Source organism: Ruditapes philippinarum, unplaced genomic scaffold, assembly GCF_026571515.1.
Source record: "Ruditapes philippinarum isolate M1 unplaced genomic scaffold, ASM2657151v2 ctg588_1_1_1_1, whole genome shotgun sequence".
Classification (NCBI taxonomy): domain Eukaryota; kingdom Metazoa; phylum Mollusca; class Bivalvia; order Venerida; family Veneridae; genus Ruditapes; species Ruditapes philippinarum.
In genome coordinates this window covers 87,422-110,092 of record NW_026852750.1, presented here as the reverse complement: position 1 = coordinate 110,092, position 22,671 = coordinate 87,422, and the positions used below count along the sequence as shown (strand labels likewise).

At 33.8% G+C, this 22,671-nt stretch overlaps 2 protein-coding genes across 2 annotated transcripts; both read left to right on the top strand.

Moving 5' to 3' along the window:
• Positions 1-474: 474 nt before the first annotated feature.
• LOC132723564 (uncharacterized) lies at positions 475-8,999 on the top strand. Its single transcript, XM_060708305.1, has 8 exons — positions 475-583; positions 1,719-1,808; positions 2,654-2,762; positions 3,793-3,883; positions 5,149-5,219; positions 5,684-5,846; positions 7,375-7,585; positions 8,399-8,999. Exons 2-8 carry the CDS (start codon positions 1,738-1,740, stop codon positions 8,997-8,999), a joined length of 1,317 nt encoding a protein of 438 aa, XP_060564288.1. The 5' UTR covers positions 475-583; positions 1,719-1,737.
• A 7,366-nt stretch (positions 9,000-16,365) lies between these two features.
• LOC132723537 (uncharacterized) lies at positions 16,366-20,962 on the top strand. Its single transcript, XM_060708275.1, has 4 exons — positions 16,366-16,544; positions 17,050-17,176; positions 17,599-17,723; positions 18,237-20,962. The coding sequence occupies exons 1-4, from the start codon at positions 16,407-16,409 to the stop codon at positions 19,320-19,322; spliced, it is 1,476 nt and encodes a 491-aa protein (XP_060564258.1). The 5' UTR covers positions 16,366-16,406; the 3' UTR covers positions 19,323-20,962.
• Positions 20,963-22,671: the final 1,709 nt, after the last annotated feature.

Here is a 22,671-nt window from a genome sequence, read left to right as displayed (position 1 = left end):
TAGGTGACGCATGCTTCAGTATAAAAAATAGCTATGATACATTTAAAGAAAATGGGTTAAAATAAAGAACATTACTGTATTATAGTCCATTGTAATTAACATAGTGCTTGATTGACCATGCACAAACGTGACAAAGTACACATGTTACATAACCAACCTTGAAATCTAAATGAAACAGCAACATAAATGATATCGAAACAACCAGAAACAGTTTATTAAGATTAGATTATTTCATCCAAATGACAGGGAATCAAACTTTATGCAGAGTCAACAATTCTCTCAATTCTCCTAGCCCTTGTTTGAGCTACTTATTGACCCACGCAATGCACAACAGATATTTATTTTTATATTGCACAACCGAACATATATAAAATACTCATAACCTAATTTCATTTTAAAGAACTGACATTTATTTTCAGCAAAGTTAGGTCTATTAATTTTGAAAATAATTATTTTCTCTAAAACTTACGTGCATTGAAAATAATGAAAACAACCTTCACCTTTGACGTTTTTGCGGGAAGATTGAAAACAGCTGATTTATATGCTTTGCGTTTTAGTGCGCCGAACAAATTGATGCGCACGGGTAAATAGTGTTAAATTACATTTCACCAAACCTATTTATTAAGCCTTTTAATTAAATTGATAAAATTGTAAGCTGTGACGAGGGATTCAATGAAGTTATTTGATCGTTTGTGGAAAAATCTAACTGTCTAAGTGTCATTAAGTGTGAGTGCACATGTAGCCTGGTACATGTAGATTTACATTTTTGTTTTTGTATATTTTAACAGCAAAGGTTTTAATTTCTATTTTAACAGCGACATATATAACAGATCTACATATCTGATTTTAATAAAATCTACATAATATGATGCAGTAAGGTCAGGAAAAAAATATTTGGAAGACAACCAAAAAGTTAACCAGTTTTCTAATATCCAATGATTTGAACTTTATTTTATAAAATTGTGATAATTGTCCGTGTGTCTGTTAGTGTCATTGAATCACCAATTAACATGAGTGAGTAGAGAGATAGAACCAATATGATTTTCATGAAAATTAAAATATTGTCAAGAAAACACAGAAAGTCACTCACACATTGCAAACAGTACTTAAAATTTATGAAACTTACTAAAAACAGGTCAGAAAATGCCAAAATAGCCCTTACTCCTTACATAGAACATGGTAGAACAGTAGAAATATGGTGATAAATACTGCAAAATCAGTCAAAATGATAAATGCATATAACATGAAAGGCATTTGTTGAATCTTGAATCTTTACTGTTCCTAAGATCTTAGATCTTAAATTTTTCCCAAGTTAGGTTTTCTTGAAATATTTTGGCCCATCTGGAGGTATGCAGCTTTAATGTCAGACATTAAAGTCAAGTAAATTTGTGAAAGGAATTACAGGTCGTATTTTTAAACTTTTCAAATCAATTGTCAATTTTATTATCTTTGCAAATATTAAATAATTTTATTGTGTGTAACTGTGCATTATATACATACATGTATACATGTGTATGCAGGTACAGTCATCAAATTTAGCACTGGCCTGGTGGCCCATGGCCAGTGAAAAATAGTTCGAGCCAGTGAAAATTTTATGAAAATTTAGTTAATTAAATATATAGTAGAATAAATTCAAAACTGGAATTCAGACTAGTTAATTCAAAATCTTAAATTCATTGACTGCATGTATATAACTTCACTGTCAGATACATTTACAGAAATACAGGAATAGTTTATATGATGGAGATGATATTGTTGGTCAGTGTTGGGACTGGTTTGGTTTTCATCACCTTGATTTTTGGTTGCATGTAAGTAAAGCTATGAATTTATCTTGTTTTTCTTCTTGATGTATATTGATAATGAAAAGCAATAATGTAACTATAAAAAGGCTGCAAACTGCACTGACTAGAGATGCAGAGATACATTAGCAATATGGTGTCAAGGGGGCAAATGATCGGATGCTAGCAAACTTCACCACGCTGATAATGCTTCTTTCTTGCAACATGATTTACCATTTACATATTAACCAAGTGGTTAAAGTCATTTATTTCAAACCATTTGCCCCTCACTGCTGTTGTCTTTAATCCCGAATCAGACTCTGGATTCTTTTATGTGAAGAAGCTATCCAGGTAACCTGTGGAGCATCGGTGGTTCTACGTCTGCAAGTGAAACAATGCACAAATGGGCACCTTAGATCTTTCTTAACCAATAAAGCTGGAATCTACGATGTTAGTACCACTGAAACAAAATACCATTTGACTTACATAAAATTACAGATTTACAAACACTAAGATGTCATAAATACATTATTGCACTTACGCTCATTCAATATCCTCTATTAATTAAGCTACATTAGGTTGTTGAAATGATAACAAATAAATGTTTATCTAAATGATAACACTGACTTTTACTGTATATGTGGTGAAGTAAATGATGCAAAAATATTTGCAAATTTCCATATTGACAAAAATCACTAAAATTTTCTTTAGCATAATATTATATATCGACCAATATATTTTCTCATTAAATTCTACCCTGGCAAGATATGCTAATATTGACAAATTTGGGAAATGTCTGGAATTTTAAATTCTGTAACTTTTGACACTCAGAAATATCCACTTATACAGTAATTGCTATCTTTGGAATTTTTCAGGAGTTGCAGACGGAAATTAACAGATGAGGAGATTCAACAGAAATACTTCAGGAAGTTCAGCAAACGTCATATAATCAACAGAGTGGATTATGTGCGGTCAGTTGCAGAGGTAATATTTTTTGATATTCACATAAACAAAATGTTCCTAAACCTTATCAGTTATGATAGGATTAACATTTTATCATGCAACAGTTGCTGTGGCAACTGTCCGATAACACTTTTCTGATAGCTTTTTTTAAAGATCAAAATAGTAATCTGATATTGAAAAGTAAGCCCCTTAAATAACAACAGACTTTTTTCAATAGCTAATAGATGTATAAAGAGCTAGATAATAAGACATGACAAAGTAGGGCCAGAAGGTAATAACTGTCCTGCAGAATAAATAATGGCCTGGAGGGCTTAATTTAGCTCAAGGATGTTATTTATTTCAGGGCTGTTTATCACATTCCAACCTGCCTTTAATCTACAGTAACAGTATACAGAGTTGCCTCCCTTTAATACAAAGTGTACAGTAACATATACAGAGTTGCCTCCCTTTAACACAAAGTGTTCAGTAACATATACAGACTTGCCTCCCTTCAACACAAAGTGTACAGAAACATATACAGAGTTGCCCCCTTTAACACAAAGTTCACTGGAAAAAAGCTAGTTTTATTTTCTCAAAATAAAATTGTTGTTTTTGCCCTGGGCTACAAAATCTCATAATCAGTCATGTGACATTCATAATCTGGTCATTTGATTACTATTTTAATCTACAGGCTGAAAATGCAACCAATTTTAACAGCATAACAACCGATGATATGGATCGCCAAACTCTTACAATGTAAACTCTGGTCTGCTATTTATAGCTGAAAAGTTTTCACCAATTAATAGTTTAAACATTTTTTATTGCTAATAAATAAATAAATATATAAAAAAAAACAGTAAGTTTTCGGGGGGAAAATAGCAATAGGGTAGGTCTGGTTGTGTTCTTATAACATAAGCAATCCGCTTACTACCACCCCCTAAAATAGTTATGGTATTGTATCAATATGAAAAAAATAAAAGTACAATGTTTTATAAGAAATAATTAAAACTGTTGAAAGATTGAATGCCAATAAAACATCATGTATTTGAAAGGAAATATTTTAAATTTGTAGATGAAGCAAAAATCTCAGAGAAATGATGAGAATTGTCAAACGAAAGATGAAAGGTCCACACTAGCAGATCCCCACCCACCTGTTGTCAATGGTAATCTATTCTGTATTTATTGTTACAACAGATTTTGCATTAAAATAAAAGAAAAGTTACTTAAACAGTACATGAAAATTTGTATATAATTTGAAGAGGAAAAAAATTGATTGTCGCCAAAGACTAAGCTCTGTGCTGTTGGCTTAACTGAGGAGTTTATATATGGCTTAACTTAGGAGTTTATATATGGCTTAACTTAGGAGTTTATATATGGCTTAACTTAGGAGTTTATATATGGCTTAACTTCTGAAATCCCATTAAGTAATACATTCAAACTGTGATCAAAGGCCACCCAAGTGTGAAATAAATATACTAAAAGTGGTCTTTATTGACAAGTAATCTTCATTTAGAGGTTACTGTATTCAATTTTATCATTGAAAAGTTATCAAAAGTGGCCATTATTTGCAGGGTTATCTTGAATCAGAGGTGGTCTTTCAGGACAGGTTAAACTGTTATGAACTGTTTCATGTCCATAATGCTCAAATTCATAAAACGAAATGTAAATTTCAGTATAAATAATGATTATAAATGAACCTCTTGTAATAAATACTCATGGTTCTTAACCTATCAATAAGGCCTTTGTGAGGCTTTGTAATGGCATGATATCAGCTGTGCTAAGTCATCTGTTATCCATGATTTATACTATCCTGCTAGCTTACGCAACATAGCTGGTTCAATTTAGGTGCCCATTTGTGCCTGAAATAATACATAGAAGGGAACTTGAGTTATTTCTCCACCAGTAAAGCTGGAATATCGCCATATGACCTATACTGATTTGGTGTGAAGTAAAACCCAATTAAACAAACAAACAAATCCATAATTTAAACAAAATCTCTTTCTAGCTATTACTAGACTTGAGGTGAGCTATGTAGACCAAGGTCATCCTTAAAAAAATGTTTGTTTGCAGTAACGCGACCGACTCACAAAATTTGCCCCTACTCAAAAATTTTTTTCATGGTCTGGATAAAAAAAAAATTTTTTTTGAATCAGAAAATTATGCCTTGTGCTTTGTTTTCGTTCTTTTAAAGGTTAATAGAAGAAATAAAATGTAGGTCTTATTAAATTAGAATTCAGTTATCAATTTATTTTTTCCAGCATTTTTAAATTCCATGTTTATTTGGGAGTACAGTTCAATAAAAAAAAAAATCGACCTACCTACCCACCTTGAAAATTCTAGGTCGGTTAATGCAAACAAACATTTTTTTAAGGATTGCCCCATTGTGTAGTTCTCTTGTTACCTGATAATCCTATGTTTATTTTTTCAGTTGAAGGACCAACTTCTCCACTGAGGAGTGACTACAGTTTCTTTGATGATTCATTTCAGACAGTGATAGAGGTATACATTCTATCTTAATTCATAACCACTATTATTAATATTTATAATGCCTAAATTTAGGTTGAATATTATTTGGAGTTGCAGAAGAGACTAATAGATATATAAACTAGTACAGATAAATTTTGTGACACTGAAATATTAAAGTTTGAAGCTGAGCATCTATTCCGAAGAAAAATTTGAGATATTACGATGGCTGGGTCATCGTTGTTGTCGTAGTGCAAAAATAAAATTAAATACAGCCCATCATTCAAACATTTTAGAAGTTATCATCATGAAACTTGGAACACTTGCTTATCATGACAAGGTCCAGTTGTTTAACTTACGGTATCATTCTTAAAGCTATATTTTTGGTGTCAGCCCCTGTTTTACTTTCGTCTTTTAATTAATAATGGTTATTGATAGCTGTTACCCTTTACACTTGAGCGTTAACGCCACATGTGGTGATCTTGAATTCTTTTCTTTAGGTATCCAGTAGCAACGGGACCAGTATGAGTAACGGAGACAGCCAGAATCAGCTGATGGTATCAAAGGACCCTTTCGCCTCCTACCTCTCCCTTCACAATAGTGAGTCACAACCGTGTCTCGGAAACGGGACATCATCTCATCACGTTGTGTCAGAAACTGAAGGTAACTCGCCCTCTAACCTCATTATTTTCTGAATTGGACTTGTCCATCTTCCATTTTGGGACTGTCCATTATCAGTTTTTAGCGAAATCAAGATGTAAATTCTGTCAGCTCACTGGTTTGGAAATATTCCAGACTGTCTGGCGTATTTCCATACTGTTAGCGGTTTTTCCTTTTAAAACTGGGGGCCAAAGTTAAATAAAAATTTTGGTTCAGAAAGTTTAAAGGCAAGGGTTAATTTTTATTTTAAAGAAAATTTTTAAATCCTTTTTAAAAAATATTTTATCTGCTGATTTAAAGGGTAATGTGATTTTTCTAAAACCCAAGTGTTTTTTTTCCCTGCCCTGGCATGACTTGATGTATATATACACTTGTATAGGAAAACACCCAAAAGTCTTCTTGTGTGAATCTTCAAAGCCCAGAGCTTAGATATTTCATATTTGGTATGTAGCATCAAAACACATGAACCTGACACTGATGCACCGCTTAGTCTTACTGACAGTGCTATATCGAGTTTGAGTTATACTAATGAGGGGACTGAATTACATTCAAAAAGACTGCGCAACCTAAATACCTTGATGATTATATTACATAGACATATACTTAATTAATGTTTTAGTTACCATGTTTGTATTGTTGTTTTGTTAAAAGTTTATTGGTTTGATTATTAAGAGTGTCTCAATTATAAGACTATATTTCATTAATTGGTTTATCTTAAAAGGATAATTATGTATATGTTATTAAGTTAAATTTCAAAAAGAAAGAAAGGTAAGCGCCATAGTGTATTCAGGTACGGTTTGTCAGCGTACGGAATGGTACGGACATATACAGAACATTATTGAAAAAGAGTTGTTCCCCTTTGTCTTACATGTACGCCATTTATCACACACCCGTGCCGATTTTGCGACTCCGTAAATATGGTATTGCACGGCCGTGCATATATTTTGACGTGACGTCATTAGCGTTATACAAACATATAGTAAAGACGCGCTAAATGTTAGCGTTATACTATAGGCGCGTCAATGAAAAATGACTCTTATTTCACTTAAAACGGTCTTATTTGGGTATGTGATAAATAGAATATTAAATTTGTGTAAGTTCATTACTGAATTTATTCAATATTGAACTTACCTCATTCAATATCCTCTATTTATTGCCGAATCTTTAGGCAATATTATTAAACTACAAAACTCATACATTTGTGTGTTTCTATACCGTTAAGCCTTACTGGCGCTCTATATTATGCATATAGCATTGTCTAGTAGACCTCTACAAAAGTTTTATGAATTATGCATGTAGGGTCAAAAAATGCCTCCACCTTGGCGGTCATATAGTTTCATAAGGATAATTAAGATAAAACAATTTTCAAATTTGACAAATTTCTTGATTGGGTTTCTACTCTTAGAGTCTTGAATTGAAAGATTTTCTATGATTACTCAAATTTACATTCAGACGTAATATTGCCCCAATTATGCAGTATGCTTGTTGTTGTTTTGGGGTTTTTTATAAATAAATTTTATTAAATTTCCAGGGGAAGTGAATGCAGCCTTTTCAGATAGACCAAACAGTTCATCTTGTAATTCAGGATCAACTTGCTCCCTGTTTGACTCTTACATAGTGTGTAACACTGGACCAAAAATACACATCATTCAACCCAGTATTAAGAGAACGATGGATTATGAAATCCCTGCTGTAACCAAAGAAACTGATAAAACAAGTGTGCTTCGGCTCAATGTGGGTTTGTTAGGAGAGAAATGCCCCCCGGGTCTGAAACCCGGCCCAAAGCGTTAAATTTATATTTCAAATTTCTGAAACCGGGCTTCAGGAAATAAACCCGAGAATTTGGGAAAATGACAAAATGGGTGGAAATTTAATTCAAAAATTTTTGAAGGAAAATGAAAATATGAAAAGGGAAAAGGGTTTTCAAAAAAAAATTTTTAGTTGGGAAGGGCAAAAAACAATTTAAAAAAAAGCCCTTTTCAAAAACCCCATTTGAAAATTTCCCCAGTTTTAAGGGGTGAAAAATAAATGTTAAAAAATTTATTAAAAAAGGAAAGTCTTTTTTGTTTGCCAGGAAAACCAAAAGGGTGTGTTCACCCATAGTTAAACCCCTTTCAAGGTCCCCGAATTTGTAACCCCCCGGCAAAGGGGCAAGGTTGTTTCTCCTGCAGGGCAAAGGGCAATTTGGCCTTCCCCAAAAAAAGGTTTAAAATCAAAGTTTTTTTTTAAAAGGATCGGGTACTCTGACCAAAACTTAGACAGTATAAATGTGAAAATTTTCCGGTTTAAATCAAAAAGTTGAGATTTTTGCCCCCAGTGTTGAAAGTGACTATGACACAACATCAGTAAAATGAATTTTTTACGGTATTTTTAACACTCCCCGGGACACCCAGGTGTTCACTGATAAAAAAATGATTTAAGGCTCGTGTCCGGACAACATATGAAAGTTTAAACAACCCCTTTTCAGTAGATAGGGGGGAACCCAGAACCTGGAAAAATTTTGCTTTTAAAAATTGGGGCCCTGAAATCTTGATAAAAAAACATTTCTCCAACAGAATCCAGAACAAGTTCAAACAGAAAAGACAAGAAGAAACCACAAACCAGTCTATGAAAATGTTGGCGGTAGGTAAAGATAGTGGAGATAGATACAGTCCATTCCCAGTCGCTAAAAAGCTTGCTTTTAAACCTGCTTTTAAACAAGTGTCCTCACCAAGGTTCTCAATGATCCAGACTGTGACTGAAAATGTAACCAGTCAGTTAGGGTACCCACCAAAAATGTTCCTTGATGACCTGAACATTAAAACGCCTGAAATAAAGGTAGATAACAACTCACAATTCTTTGACGATACAGCTTTTATATCTCAAGATGTGCTGAATGCAAACACAGTCAATAAAAATGAAAAATGTATAAACATAGAAGATTTTGTCGCACCTCTGTGTAAATTCTTGTACCAGTCTGTGGAAAGTGATATACAGTCTAAAGTGGGCTGGTCCAATCTAAAAACAAGTCATGCGGAAAAAAATATGTATTGTAATAAAAGTTTGCCTTCACTCTCTGATCATTTAGAGGAAGAATTTGAACTACACTGCAACTCCAACATATACACAAGGTCGACACCATGTGATCTTGACACTGAAAACTGTAATTTCTTCTGAGGCATTAGTTACTGCAAATATTACAACTTTGTTTAAAATTGAGCCAAGTCATGACAAAACCAACATAATGGGTTTGCGACCAGCATGGATCCAGACCAGCCTGCGCATCCGCGCAGTCTGATCAGGATCCATGCTGTTCGCTTATCAACTCTATTACAAGTGGAGAAACTGACAGCGAACAGCGGATGCGCAGGCTGGTCTGGATCCATGCTGGTCGCAAACCCATTATGTTGGTTTTGTCATGACGCGGCTCATTTTTTGGTCAAATATCTTTGGTTGAAGTGCTATCAAAATTGCTAGTATATATTCAAATTATGAACTACCTCATACTTGTTTAAGTTGCTTTTATAATGATATAATTTTTGTAACTGGATGATCACACAGTTGTTTGTAGTCGGTGCATCGTGTACATACTATATTTCCAAGTAAATCCTACTGATTTTAACCTGTTTCTTAAAATTTACGACTAGTAAAAACTTCTGATAGCTGTGTAATTTTGTTACTGTCTAGCACTCTAGGTACACTACAAGTTTAAGCCAAATAAAATGGTTATCGGGACTGAAACATCTACCAAATTATAAAGCTGTCCAATTGACAGCTGATCAATTAAGATAAGCATATACTTATGCCATTATTGTTAAAAAAAATACTTTAATAAATTGTTATAAAATCATGTACACTAAATGTATGTTAAAATCTTACACCAGTTGTATGATATTTCTCTAATTATAACTTACATTTCTATACAGAGAAAAATATACCCTTTCACAATGATCAACTGGATAAAATGGTGGTGTGTGCTGAATAAATCTACCTGTGCTTGCCCCGTTACATGTACCGGTATATAATGTCCCAGGATTACAGTCTTAATAATGTTAATATATTTCTACACGTTTAGGCAGGATCAGGAAATCCTGTGATTTTTTCAGGACAAATTCTCAAGACTTCTCAGGATTTTCCGGGATAGTCACAGGATTTATTGTTCAGTTTTTTGCATTGGTCATTTTGAATATTTAAACATAACCTTGACCCCAAAAAATGACCTGCAGTTTCAAGGTCAAATTTTCAATGACAAGGACATTCCACATTAACTTAGTTATCATGTAACAAGTTTAGAATGGAGGCATTTTGTATGATAATTACGTTTTTGAATGCCTTTTTTATTATTTATCTCTTATGCTAGCTTAACTAAATCATTAATAATAGAAATATGCTAGATTTTATTTGATTTAAAAATTTGCATATGTCTTGTCAGTTCCTATAAAGCAGCATGCCTCAAGATTTATGCTAATTTTCATAAAAAAAATTTAAAATATATCAAAAAATATTGTCATGTGAACAAAGAAAGTAATTTACACATTACAAACTGCACTTAAAATCTACGAATTTTGCCACCAAACATAGGTCAAAATATGCAAATGCAGTAGAAATATGGTGATAACTAGTCATTAATGGCATATAAAATGTAAATTATTTCTTGAATTGTGAATATTTTGCCGTTTATTAAAATCTTATTACATTTTTCTCAAGATTAGTTTTATTGAAATATGTCGACTCATCTGGAGGTATGCTGTTTAACAAAATCATTTATAATGGACATCATTGTGCTTGAATATATTCTATTTCAAAAATGTGCCTAATCTGGTCAGTTCATTTGAAGTGTATCAAGCTATTATCTGATAAATAATTTTGTAGAAAAATTTAAGACAGTAAAATTGTGTTGTTTTCATGAAGTTGTGGTGAATTCTTGAATGATTTGTAACATTGGTTGTCTATATAATTCAATATACATGAATATTGTACAAAAAACAGAATGAAATATGCTGGAACAAAATATTCCACTGCTATTTTTGAAGGTTTAGCCTGTCCCTTTTGCTTTCAATGAAATACACTGACAAATTTCTTTCATTCCAGGTATTCTGTAATCTTTTTAATCACAAAATAAACAATATTTTTACAATAATTTATACAGTCATCAAAAATTGATATATAGCTTTATTTGCTTTAAAATGTATTGAAGTTTATATTAAAAGCCCATTATGCTCCAGAAATGCTTTCAGTTTTATTTCTCAAAATGTTTTTATTTTTGATATATTATTCTATAGTTTACATGAAGTTCTTCAGTGGCCAATTACATGAGCTGTCTTCTTTTTCTGTTGCTTTTTGGCAATTAGTATGTTTATAGTAATTAAATATTTTGTATGGAAGTCAAAATAATGTTTTGTTTACATTTTGCTGATTTTATGACAATATTTTACATTTAGCACTACTTTTTTCAGATAACATTAGCATTTAACTTGCTCTAAAACCATTATTCAAACGTTACAAAACTAATGTTTGACCTTTCTAAACAAGTAATTATTTATTCATTTTTGAAGGATAATAATAATTTATTATTTATAATAACACCTTTAATAATTGATGAACTATTCACATTCAGATGCATACACACTTGTACATTGATAGTCTATGTTATATTATTTAGATGAAATTTTATTCATATTGTAGACTTTAGCTCTAGTATAAAGATTATACAAAGTATATGGAGAGCTGTCCTACAAAGTTTTTGTGCAATAAAATATTGTTGGCTCACCTGAGCCCAAAGTGCTCAGAAATGAGTTTCCATGATGGCAGTGTGTCAGTTACAAATGCTCAAAAACCATTATTTAAATGTTTTCTTTTTCTAAGGAAATAAACATTTATTTGTTAAAGGGACTCCACTGAGGTTTTTTGGCTTGACGTGACTGGCAACAATGTATCGTGATTAATGTTCCATTTTATGAGGGGGTAGAACAATAACTTGTGTGCAAAATTTCAGATCATTTAATTACTCTGTTTTTCCGAAATAATCATTGTTATCGTAAAAAATGACCGAAAAATTGAAAATGCTTTTCACTCGAATTGGGCTTAGAATAACGCAAAAATAAGATTAACAATTTATTTCTGAGTATATTTCGTAATTATCTTCTGCATATCGTTATGTGTTAAGTACCCCAGCTGATCTTTGGAAAAAAATATTTTATTGTTTTAGGCTTTTAAACCTCAGTGGAGTTCCTTTAAATCTTTCAGTATTGTTTCTCAGGTAACTCAGGTTACTGTTTCTGTAATTACCATAATGTGCTAATCAGTTTATATCAACATTTATTATTATAAAATTCAAAACATTTCATCACCTTTGTGCAGTAATGGTTTCACTCCAATTAACTTTTAAAGGGAGTTGACCCATTTCTGCACTTTGGTGACAATTTTATCATTCATAATATATTATGTGATTATGTAGAATTTGTGAGTTGTTATAAATTTTATTGTCTTTGTGTAAAGTAAATGTATTAACATTTTAAAAAAATAAAGATATTTATTTCTTCAAAAGAAATTTTGCATTACTTGATCTGTATAATATTACTATCCTGTACAAAATGTTCTGCCCAGAAATAGAACGGAATTACCACACAGATTCATTCCTGGAATTACGATAATCTGGTCAAACTTTACCAGTACTGTTCTAACCACACGGATTCTTTCCAGAATTATGGTAATCTGGTCAAACTTTACATGCTTACTTACAAAGACAAAGGCCATGATCCTCTTATGTAACACATTTGAGGCATCTATTGTTTTCTAAGTTATCTGCCCTTTATACACTTGAAATTGATATGGTTAACCTTTTTTGGTAACTTGGAGATATTCTATGTTCTAAATAGAATGATATCTTCAAACTTTATACACTTATTATCTAAGAAACAGGCCATGCCAGATCCAGACAAGTTGTATGACTTTTTCATAGTTATCTTCCCTTTGAATACTTTGAAATAAGATATGGTAAACCTGTTTTTGCAAAATGATATATCTAACGCTGTGCTTGATTCCTGTTTTTGCAAAATGATATATCTAACGCTGTGCTTGATTCCTGTTTTTGCAAAATGATATATCTAACGCTGTGCTTGATTCCTGTTTTTGCAAAATGATATATCTAACGCTGTGCTTGATTCCTGTTTTTGCAAAATGATATATCTAACGCTGTGCTTGATTCCTGTTTTTGCAAAATGATATATCTAAAGCTGTGCTTGATTCAATGGCTATATGATTTATACTTTTCAAATCCACGATTATGATAAGTTCTTTTACTGTGTCATATTTTCCCTTAGTTATTTCCACTTTGGAAAAAGGGCAGGCTAACTCTATTTTGGCAAGTCTGAACACTATAGCTTCACTATGTACAGCTTTATTTGTAATTCTTTTATTCATTACTGAGGGCTCGTGCATCCTTTTTCCATAGTTAGCTCCCTTTTTATACATTTAGAAAGTAGATGTAGGTAAAATATACCTACTAAATCTTTTATCTTATCTATCTTCTTTTCCTGTCAAAACTTCCGACAAGGTTGAACTCAGTCAGCATGTCCAGCTCCTATAAAAGTTTCTAAAAATGAAAAAAAGATTAAAAAAATCTTATTACATTTAAAATAAACAGTGGGAAAATGTAAAGATTTGGTTAAAAGTAAAAACATTCGATAATCGGAAACAGCAATACTGAACTGTGTTATTAAGACTGGGCAATACAACAATATTAGGGGTAGACTATCCCAGTTGACGGCCCTGATTGTGGTAACTGGGATAACCCCGAGTATAGCTCAGCATGTGGACATGTTGAAAGGCTCTCCCTAATGATGTAAGTTAACCTTTTAACTACGAAATGCCGTTAGGGCCATCGCCTATGAATGTGTTGATCTGAAACGCGATAGTCAATAGTACGATGGTGAAAACGCGAAATCACGAAACTACAATGGTGAAAACGCGAAATCACGATGATGAAAACGCGAAGGTATGATGATGAAAACGCGCCAGTACGATACTACGATGATGAAAACGCGATAAACTATCGTGTTTTCACCATCGTACTGTCGCGTTTTCACCATCGTAGTTTCGTGATTTCGCGTTTTCATCATCATACTGTCGTGTTTTCATCATCGTACTATCGCGTTTTCACCATCGTACTATCGCGTTTTCATCATCGTACTGTCGTGGTTTTCATCATGGTACTATCGCGTTTTCACCATCGTACTGTCGTGTTTTCATCATCGTACTATCGCGTTTTCATCATCGTACTATCGCGTTTTCATCATCGTATTATCGCGTTTTCACCATCGTAGTTTCGTGTTTTCACCATCGTACTATCGACTATCGCGTTTCAGATTAACACATTCATAAGCGATGGCCCTAACGGCATTCCGGAATGCCGTTAGGGCCATCGCCTATGAATGGTTTGATCTGAAACACGATACTCGACAGTACGATGATGAAAACGCGAAATCACGAAACTACGATGGTGAAAACGCAACAGTACGATGGTGAAAACACGATAGTTTATCGCGTTTTCATCATCGTATTATCGTACTGGCGCGTTTTCATCATCGTACTATCGCGTTTTCATCATCGTGCTTTCGCGTTTTCACCATCGTAGTTTCGTGATTTCGCGTTTTCACCATCGTACTATCGACTATCGCGTTTTAGATCAACACATTCATAGGCGATGGCCCTAACGGCATTCCGTATTTAACCCATTACTTCATGAGCATTTTGTGAAAAATGGCTGTTTTCATTGAAAAGTCTCCCGTTACAAGTTCAAATTGCTATAATACTATAAAAACTGCTTCAACACTAATCAAACTTGGCACAAATGTTGACTGGACCATTGCCCTTGCAACAACATGCTCAGGCTTACATTTTCTGTTACCATGGCAACGAGGGGACATCTCAAAATTGCCAAAAATCACTATTTTGCGTTGATTTTTTCCATCACAATTGATTTCAAAGTGCTGCAACTTCTCAATGGATTGAGATAGAGTCAAATGCTTTTCAGCGTTGGTTACACGTTACCTTATGATCAATCTGGGGTCATTTACAGCCTCTCACAAGTCCAAAATTTTCTTGGCGATGAGGGGGACTCCGCCCCCCCCCCCCCTCAAACCCCCCAAACAGAAGGGGGCACATCCTCCTTCTGGCAACCCCCTGATGTATCTTTTGGTTGGGGGGGCCGCGCCGAAAAAGAGGTCACTTTTTTAACAACATTTCTCAAACAAAAACAAGTGTTTGGGGCCTAAATAAGGCATTTTTTCATCATTTGAGACAACAAAAAAGGGGGGGGGGTGAAAAAGGCGTTAAAAGGCGTGTATATGAAGTAATGGGTTAACAGAAAATGATGAAAATACTTGAAATTACCCTTAATCGCGTTTTTTCATGTTTAAACATGGCCTGTCATATAAATTTGAAGAAAAATTGTTGTTTTGTAGATTCTTTTATTTTTTCATTAAGGGGATGACAATAATTATCAGTGATTTTGAACATTACGGAGAGTCTATGTACAGTCAAAACGATGAAAATCATTTAAGAGTCTAGCATCTGGGTAACACTGGATGTGCGTCCAATTTTGACCGATTTGACTCATTGCGAAGATCTTGTTTGGACAGATTCTATATCTGATCAATTTGAGTTTGACTGTAAGGGGAGTACAGATTTCAGATACATGGATATTTTAGCTGTGGTCAAACCAGGGTCTTATATATCATGGTCTGGTTCCGAGTTTATATTAAATTAATATTACGTACGGCATATGAAACAAATTAAGGGTTTGAAATGCCTTAAATTCTTTCGTTGACCTGTAAGCTTTTATGTGCTCGTCCCCTTCTTTTGATGTATGAAAACCCCGTTAATTTGCCAATGGTGTAGCCTCTAAATTAAGTAGTTCAATGAAGAGGAGAATTCGTTGGTATAGGAGTTTTCTTTCTTGTGACAATATACTTGACATTTGGATGGGTTGAACTATACCGGGACACTGCATGCATGTCCCAATACAACTCCCTCTTTTCTGAGGTAGTAAAGTCTTTTTTAAGAGTATCCGTTTGCTAGGGTTATAGGTTTATAGCAGTATCATCTATCATACATCAGCAAAGATTAGACGTCCTATGGGAGGTCATTTATTTTAAAATGTTTTTAATAGTTTTTCATTGAGAAATAATTCCATTTCAAATCTTTCTGCATTAGAAAACACTAGATCTAATAACAGTGCTTTGATATTTAGGCATTTTCTTTTTTACTGTGTTATTTTGACATTTTATGGTTGTCATGGCAACATATAACTCGTGCAATTGCCCCTTTCCCGCAAAAATAGAACTGCACACGTATGCATACAATCATTGATGCCGAAAGCCGTACCATTATTTTGACCGCCGTGTAAAGGAAGAAAATATGCAAAAAAAATGTTACTATTTTTTTATATTTTATTTTTCTTCAAAATTTATATTGAAAATAAAATTATTTGCCATTAAAACGATACGTGTGTTTTTATTTGATTTATATGACCAATGGACGTAAACATTGCAGGTCCGCAGGGAAATAATTGGTTGGGGGAAAATGGCGACAGGTAAATCTAAGCTCACAACTGGAAGATTTAAATGCCTTTCCACCGTAATTTTAGGTGGAAATGAGATCAGATTTGTTGGGATGAACGAAGAAAACAATGGTGTACATTTTCCCAAGGATGTCAATTACGTAAGTACGGCTGATGTTGATAATTTCGTCAAAAAACATTTTGTTTACTGCTTTTTTGAAGGCAAGACGAGTCCAAATGAACTAAAGGCAAGACTCGGAAACAAATGTGCCGAGTTAAATAAACTCATGAACAGTCCTGTCCATTCTGATTTTGAGCTGGATAAAATATTGGAAATTGTTATTCTAAAACCTAATGCAAGAATGGACATCTGCCTATAGCTCATCTGTTTGTCCGTCCATCCATCCATCCAGTCATCTATCCTGCATCACTTCTCTTTGGCTAAAGAAGACTTGGCTCTTACTTATTATTACAAAAATGATTTGTAAGAGGACTCCTTACCATTATATTCTTCCTCAAATGCGTTTTACTTTAGAAATAAGAAAAAGTCGAATGGGGCACCCTCTAGGCAGTGACTCTTGTTGTTCATTTGCACAGTTGTCAAAATTTTGAAAAAGAACACATTTAAGTAATTTCACTTAATCTGTATTTTGTTTACATTCACAGTGTCCAGGAAGATTGCTGTTTGTCGCTTCAGATGTGATGCGAAGCTCAAAAATAAATAGGAAAAACTTTACAAGAGTCATCACAAGATTTTCCAAAATCGGATTTGCTGTAAAAATGAGACTATTAGGTACACATTTACAATTTTTGTTAAGTTTTCAAGTTTCTTTTCAGGCTGACAAGTGTGCCTTATGAAATTTATAATTTTTAGCCCAACTATTTGAAGAATACGGACATGTTTTTGTGTGCAAATTGGCATCTACATAATTACTGAATGGAATGGTTTGAAACTTAAAACACATTTTTTGAGAGCATGATACAAGTCCATTATTCAAGGACCATAACTCTTTAACATGAATTTTGACAGAATAATGGCCCTTTTTAAACTCTTGTTCTACTATCAATAAGCTCCGAGAATACTAGTAGTGTAGCATGCTGCCCTACCAACAGTTCTTGTTATTAGACTTATGTATGAATTGAATATTCGTATAATAAATGATAATCAAATATGGGATGACTTCAATACACTTATTATAAATTTTTTATCTGCAGGTTTCAAGATAGATGGTATTAACAATGGTGGAGTTATCTGGTTCTTCAGTATTCAAGGACTGTTTCGTGTTGCCTTTAATTTGGGTAACATGGCTTTTCAGAAGGACTGTTTGTCCAAGCTACAGGTCAGTATAAATAAAATCTCTCCAAGCTGTGAAATGGTTATATAAAAAAAAACATCACTCTAAAACTGTCATTTTTACATATATGCATAATGTTCGCAGTTCGTTAAAGAAGTCACAGTATCTTGCAAGCCTTTAATATTCCATGTGTACCAGGTCTTGCGATTACCAGCACTTGCTACTTCAGATCACTGTACCTTTCTTGGGAGCATTATACTATGTACATTTCAACTTGTACTGTTCTTGCTATAACTGGGAGTAGATTTGTTTATACACTGTTATTGATATAAAGCAGCGCAGGATATTAACAAGTGAGAAGTTTCATTTTAATTCATTTGGCATAAAATTTCAGTTGACTGTACATGTATGATTTAATTTTACTTAGAAAGCAGTGTTGTTTTTAATTTTTATGTTGACAATTGAATTAATTCCACTTCCTCATTAATTCCAATTTTCTTTGGGAATTTTGATATTGTTTAGATGATCATGAAGAAAATTTTACGACTTTAATTTCAGGAGGTTTGGTTGAAACGTTATCATGATCCTGCCTTGCCTTCAAACGGCGTTCTTAAATTCAATAAGCGGTTCAAGGAAATACCTCATGACTGTGTCCTGTCAAATGTTTACCATCCACAAAATATGGAGCTGGAAAATGAAGCCAGAACACTTCAGGGTAGAGCATGCTCGAGCACCAGTATTGTTGTAGCAAATAAAAGTTGGTCTCTTCAGAGACCCGACGAAGACTATTCAGACGAGATTGCCGATACAGAAAGTATGTGTAGGTGTGTAGAGAACTGTAATTGCAGCCCAGGGTTTACTATAGGAGAAACAGTGACAAGGGCAGAAACATCTGAGTCTGGGATTAAGTCGGTTACGAGTGATACTAGTTTAGACTTCAACTCGGATACACCTCATCACAGACAGAATTGTGACCCGCCTAGTGCAGGAAAATTTCGCCAAAAACTAGTTCATCTCATTAAAACGTCATATTTTGAGGAAGTTTCATGTCCATTTGCTCATCAATTGTTGCTAGTTTATGATTATCTTAACTATTTCATGAATTCAGAAGAAACAGATTTATTTGAAAACTTTGGAAGTGTTTTATTTAAGATAATGGAGGAGTTTTTGTTATTAGTCACTATGGATGACGAGTTACCGGATGCGTTTAAGAACACGAGTAGAATGCCTCAAGAAAGATTTATCCTACTGCATTTGCTCAGCGACTGGGTTGGAAAGGAATTTCATGATCTTGAGGGCGTGATTAAAGAAAATGTTGAAACATTCAAGAAAGATAATATCACTTGTATAGACAGTTTGCCATCGGCTGAAACTATTACTAAAACTTTATTTCCGTCATTTATGAGAATATTTGTTACTAATTGGCTCGGATTTCAGAACGAGGATTCTTTATTGCATCAAAATTCTGAAACTTCATCAATGTCCGACCATTGTTATACACAGGTTGAAAAGGTGAAAGGTCAAGGTAGTATAAACTACCAATTGGTTCAGTTGATTCTAGAATTTGGGTCAAACTGTCTTATATCTGGGATAGGTCACGTGGTCTTTTCAAGGTTACAAATTGAAAATAATGCAGATGCTTAAAAATTATGCATAAGCTGTGGGAAAGACCAGAGGAAGGTTCAATCAGGCAATAGATACAGGTTGATCAATACGTTTGTAAACTTTGAATTACCGGCCTTTTTAGCTCACCTGTCACAAAGTGACAGGGTGAGCTTTTGTGATCGCTTTACGTCCGGCGTCCGTCCGGCCGTCCGTCCGTAAACTTTTGCTTTAAATGACATCTCCTCATAAACCACTGAGCCAATTTCATCCAAACTTCACAGGAATGTTCCTTTGGTGGTCACCTTTAAAAATTGTTCAAAGAATTTAATTCCATGCAGAACTCTGGTTGCCATGGCAACCGAAAGAAAAATCTTTAAATATCTTCTTTTAAACAACCCTAAGAGCTAGAGCTTAGATATTTGGCATGAAACATCTTCTAATGAGTGTCTACCAAGTTTGTTCAAATAAAAGCCCTGGGGTCAAAATTGGCCCCGCCCCGGGGGGTCATTGATTTTCCCTATATGCATATAGTAAAAACTTAAAAAATCTTCTTTTAAAGAACTGTAAGAGCTAGAGCTAAGATATTTGGCATGGAACATCTTCTAGTGAGTGTCTACCAAGTTTGTTCAAATAAAAGCCCTGGTGTCAAAATTGGCCCTGCCCCAGGGGGTCATTGAATTTCCCTATATGCATATAGTAAAAACTTTAAAAATCTTCTTTTAAAGAACTGTAAGAGCTAGAGCTTAGATATTTGGCATGAAACATCTTCTAGTGAATGTCTACCAAGTATGTTCAAATAAAAGCCCTGGGGTCAAAATTGGCCCCGCCCCAGGGGGTCATTGATTTTCCCTATATGCATATAGTAAAAACTTAAAAATCTTCTTTTAAAGAACCCAAAAAGCTAGAGCTAAGATATATGGCATGAAACATCTTCTAGTGAATGTCTACCAAGTTTGTTCAAATAAAAGCCCTGGGGTCAAAATTGGCCCCGCCCTGGGGGGTAATTGATTTTCCCTATATGCATATAGTAAAAACTTAAAAATCTTCTTTTAAAGAACCGTAAAAGCTAGAGCTTAGATATTTGGCATAAAACATCTTCTAGTGAATGTCTACCAAGTTTGTTCAAATAAAAGCCCTGGGGTCAAAATTGGCCCCGCCCCAGGGGGTCATTGATTTTCCCTATATGCATATAGTAAAAACTTAAAAAATCTTCTTTTAAAGAACTGTAAGAGCTAGAGCTTAGATATTTGGCATGAAACATCTTCTAGTGAATGTCTACCAAGTTTGTTCAAATAAAAGCCCTGGGGTCCAATTTGGCCCCGCCCCAGGGGGTCATTGATTTTCCCTATATGCATAAAGTAAAAACTTAAAAAATCTTCTTTTAAAGAACCCAAGGAGCTAGAGCTAAGATATTTGGCATGAAACATCTTCTAGTGAATTTCTACCAAGTTTGTTCAAATAAAAGCCCTGGGGGTCATTGATTTTCCTTATATGCATATAGTAAAAACTTAAAAAATCTTCTTTTAAAGAACCCAAAGAGCTAGAGCTAAGATATTTAGCATGAGACATGTTCTAATGGGTGTCTACCAAGTATGTTCAAATAAAAGCCCTGGGGTCAAAACTGGCCCCGCCCCGGGGGTCATTGATTTTCCTTATATACATAGCAAAAACTTAAAATTCTTCTTTGAAAAAACCCAAATAACTAGAGTTTAGATATTAAGCATGAAACATCTTTAAGTAAATATCTACAAAGTTTGTTCAAATAAAAGCCCAGGGGTCAAAACTGGCCCTGCCCGAGGGGTGTCATTGTTTTTAACTATATGTGTATAGTAAAAACTTAAAAAATCTTCTTTTAAAAAACCCAATGAGCTAGAACTTAGATGATTTGCATGAAACATCTTCTTATGGGTGTCTACCAAGTCTGTTCAAATAAAAGCCCTTGGGTAAAAATTGGGCCGGGGAGGGGGGGGGGGGGCTTTATACAGGTGAGCGACCTCAGGGCCATCATGGCCCTCTTGTTTCTCATTAGCTTGCAATGTTTTTTATATCAACCAATTATTCATAATGAATTATGTATATGAAATATTTATAAAAGACCTATTTTTCTACAATTCAATAGTCTTTCCTTTTTGATTGCCATGAATTGAGAGAAATTTAACTCCTCTTTTTTTCTTGGCAGAATGTCTTGGAACATTTTCTGCAAATGTCACATATCAGCCCACTTTACCTAAAAAAACACACAACTTGTTTTAACGCCAATTTCAACATTATCTCCTAACCTGCTTTCCTGGATAACTAACCAGTAATTACTAATCTTTCCCAGTGAAAATTATTTCTTATCCCATATGATTTCTGAATACACTAGATGTCCCCGATCAATTGTCACGAGAATTGTTTCTTAATTGGCGACAGGTGGATAACAAATCCGATACTTTTCCTATTAAAAGGACTGCACTGGGTTTTTTTTTGGACATGATGGGGCTGGTAATATTTTTCAGATAAATGTTCTTATGAAAGTTTTTTTCCAATTATCTTTTGTGCAAAACTGGAAAGAGTTGCAACACTTCACCCAAATCAGGGAAAGAAAATCACAAAAATATAATTTTCAATCGGGCTAAGAAAAGCACAAAAAAAAAAGAGTTTTGATTTATTTCCCAGTTTATTGCTTTGCTATATCTTGCAGAACTTTCGCTTTTAAAAGCCACAGTTGATCTATGTAAGAAATTTAAATTTCATATTTTTTGGCTATTAGACCTCAGTGGAGTTCCTTTAAAATAAGCCAGAGATCTGAAAATATTTCAATACTAATAGTCCGTCCATAAATAATGACAAAGAGCCAAAACCATATTTTAATATGTTTTATTTGTTCAGAGTTGACAATGAAGTAGACAACATTACTACAGATAGAGGATATGATATAGATGTATCATCACTTTCAGGAATGTAGACATTTTTATGACGTAAACACAATTTATGCAACACTTAAAATAGCGTTAATGCAAACCAAATAATCATTTGAATCTGCATTATCATTAAAGATATTATAACCCTGATGAAATGGTCTCACTAAAAAACAGCTAATAGTTGGACAGCATATATCATTAAACTTGCAGCCTAGTTACAGCAGTGCAAGAGTTTTCATTTAACTCCCTTGCTTAAGTGAACTGTCAAGGTTTTGTATACATATGATATATAGCAATTATTATCATGTAAAAGATTTTTATCAGTTTTCATGAAGATAATATAACTGAGAGATATTTATCTTATCTTAGTCATATAAAATATTGGGAATGACCCTCAAAATGGTGGCCAGGGGAAATAATAATTGGTATGTGAAAAGCATCTATTCCGACTGAATTATTGCATCCACTACCTAAGACACAGAAAC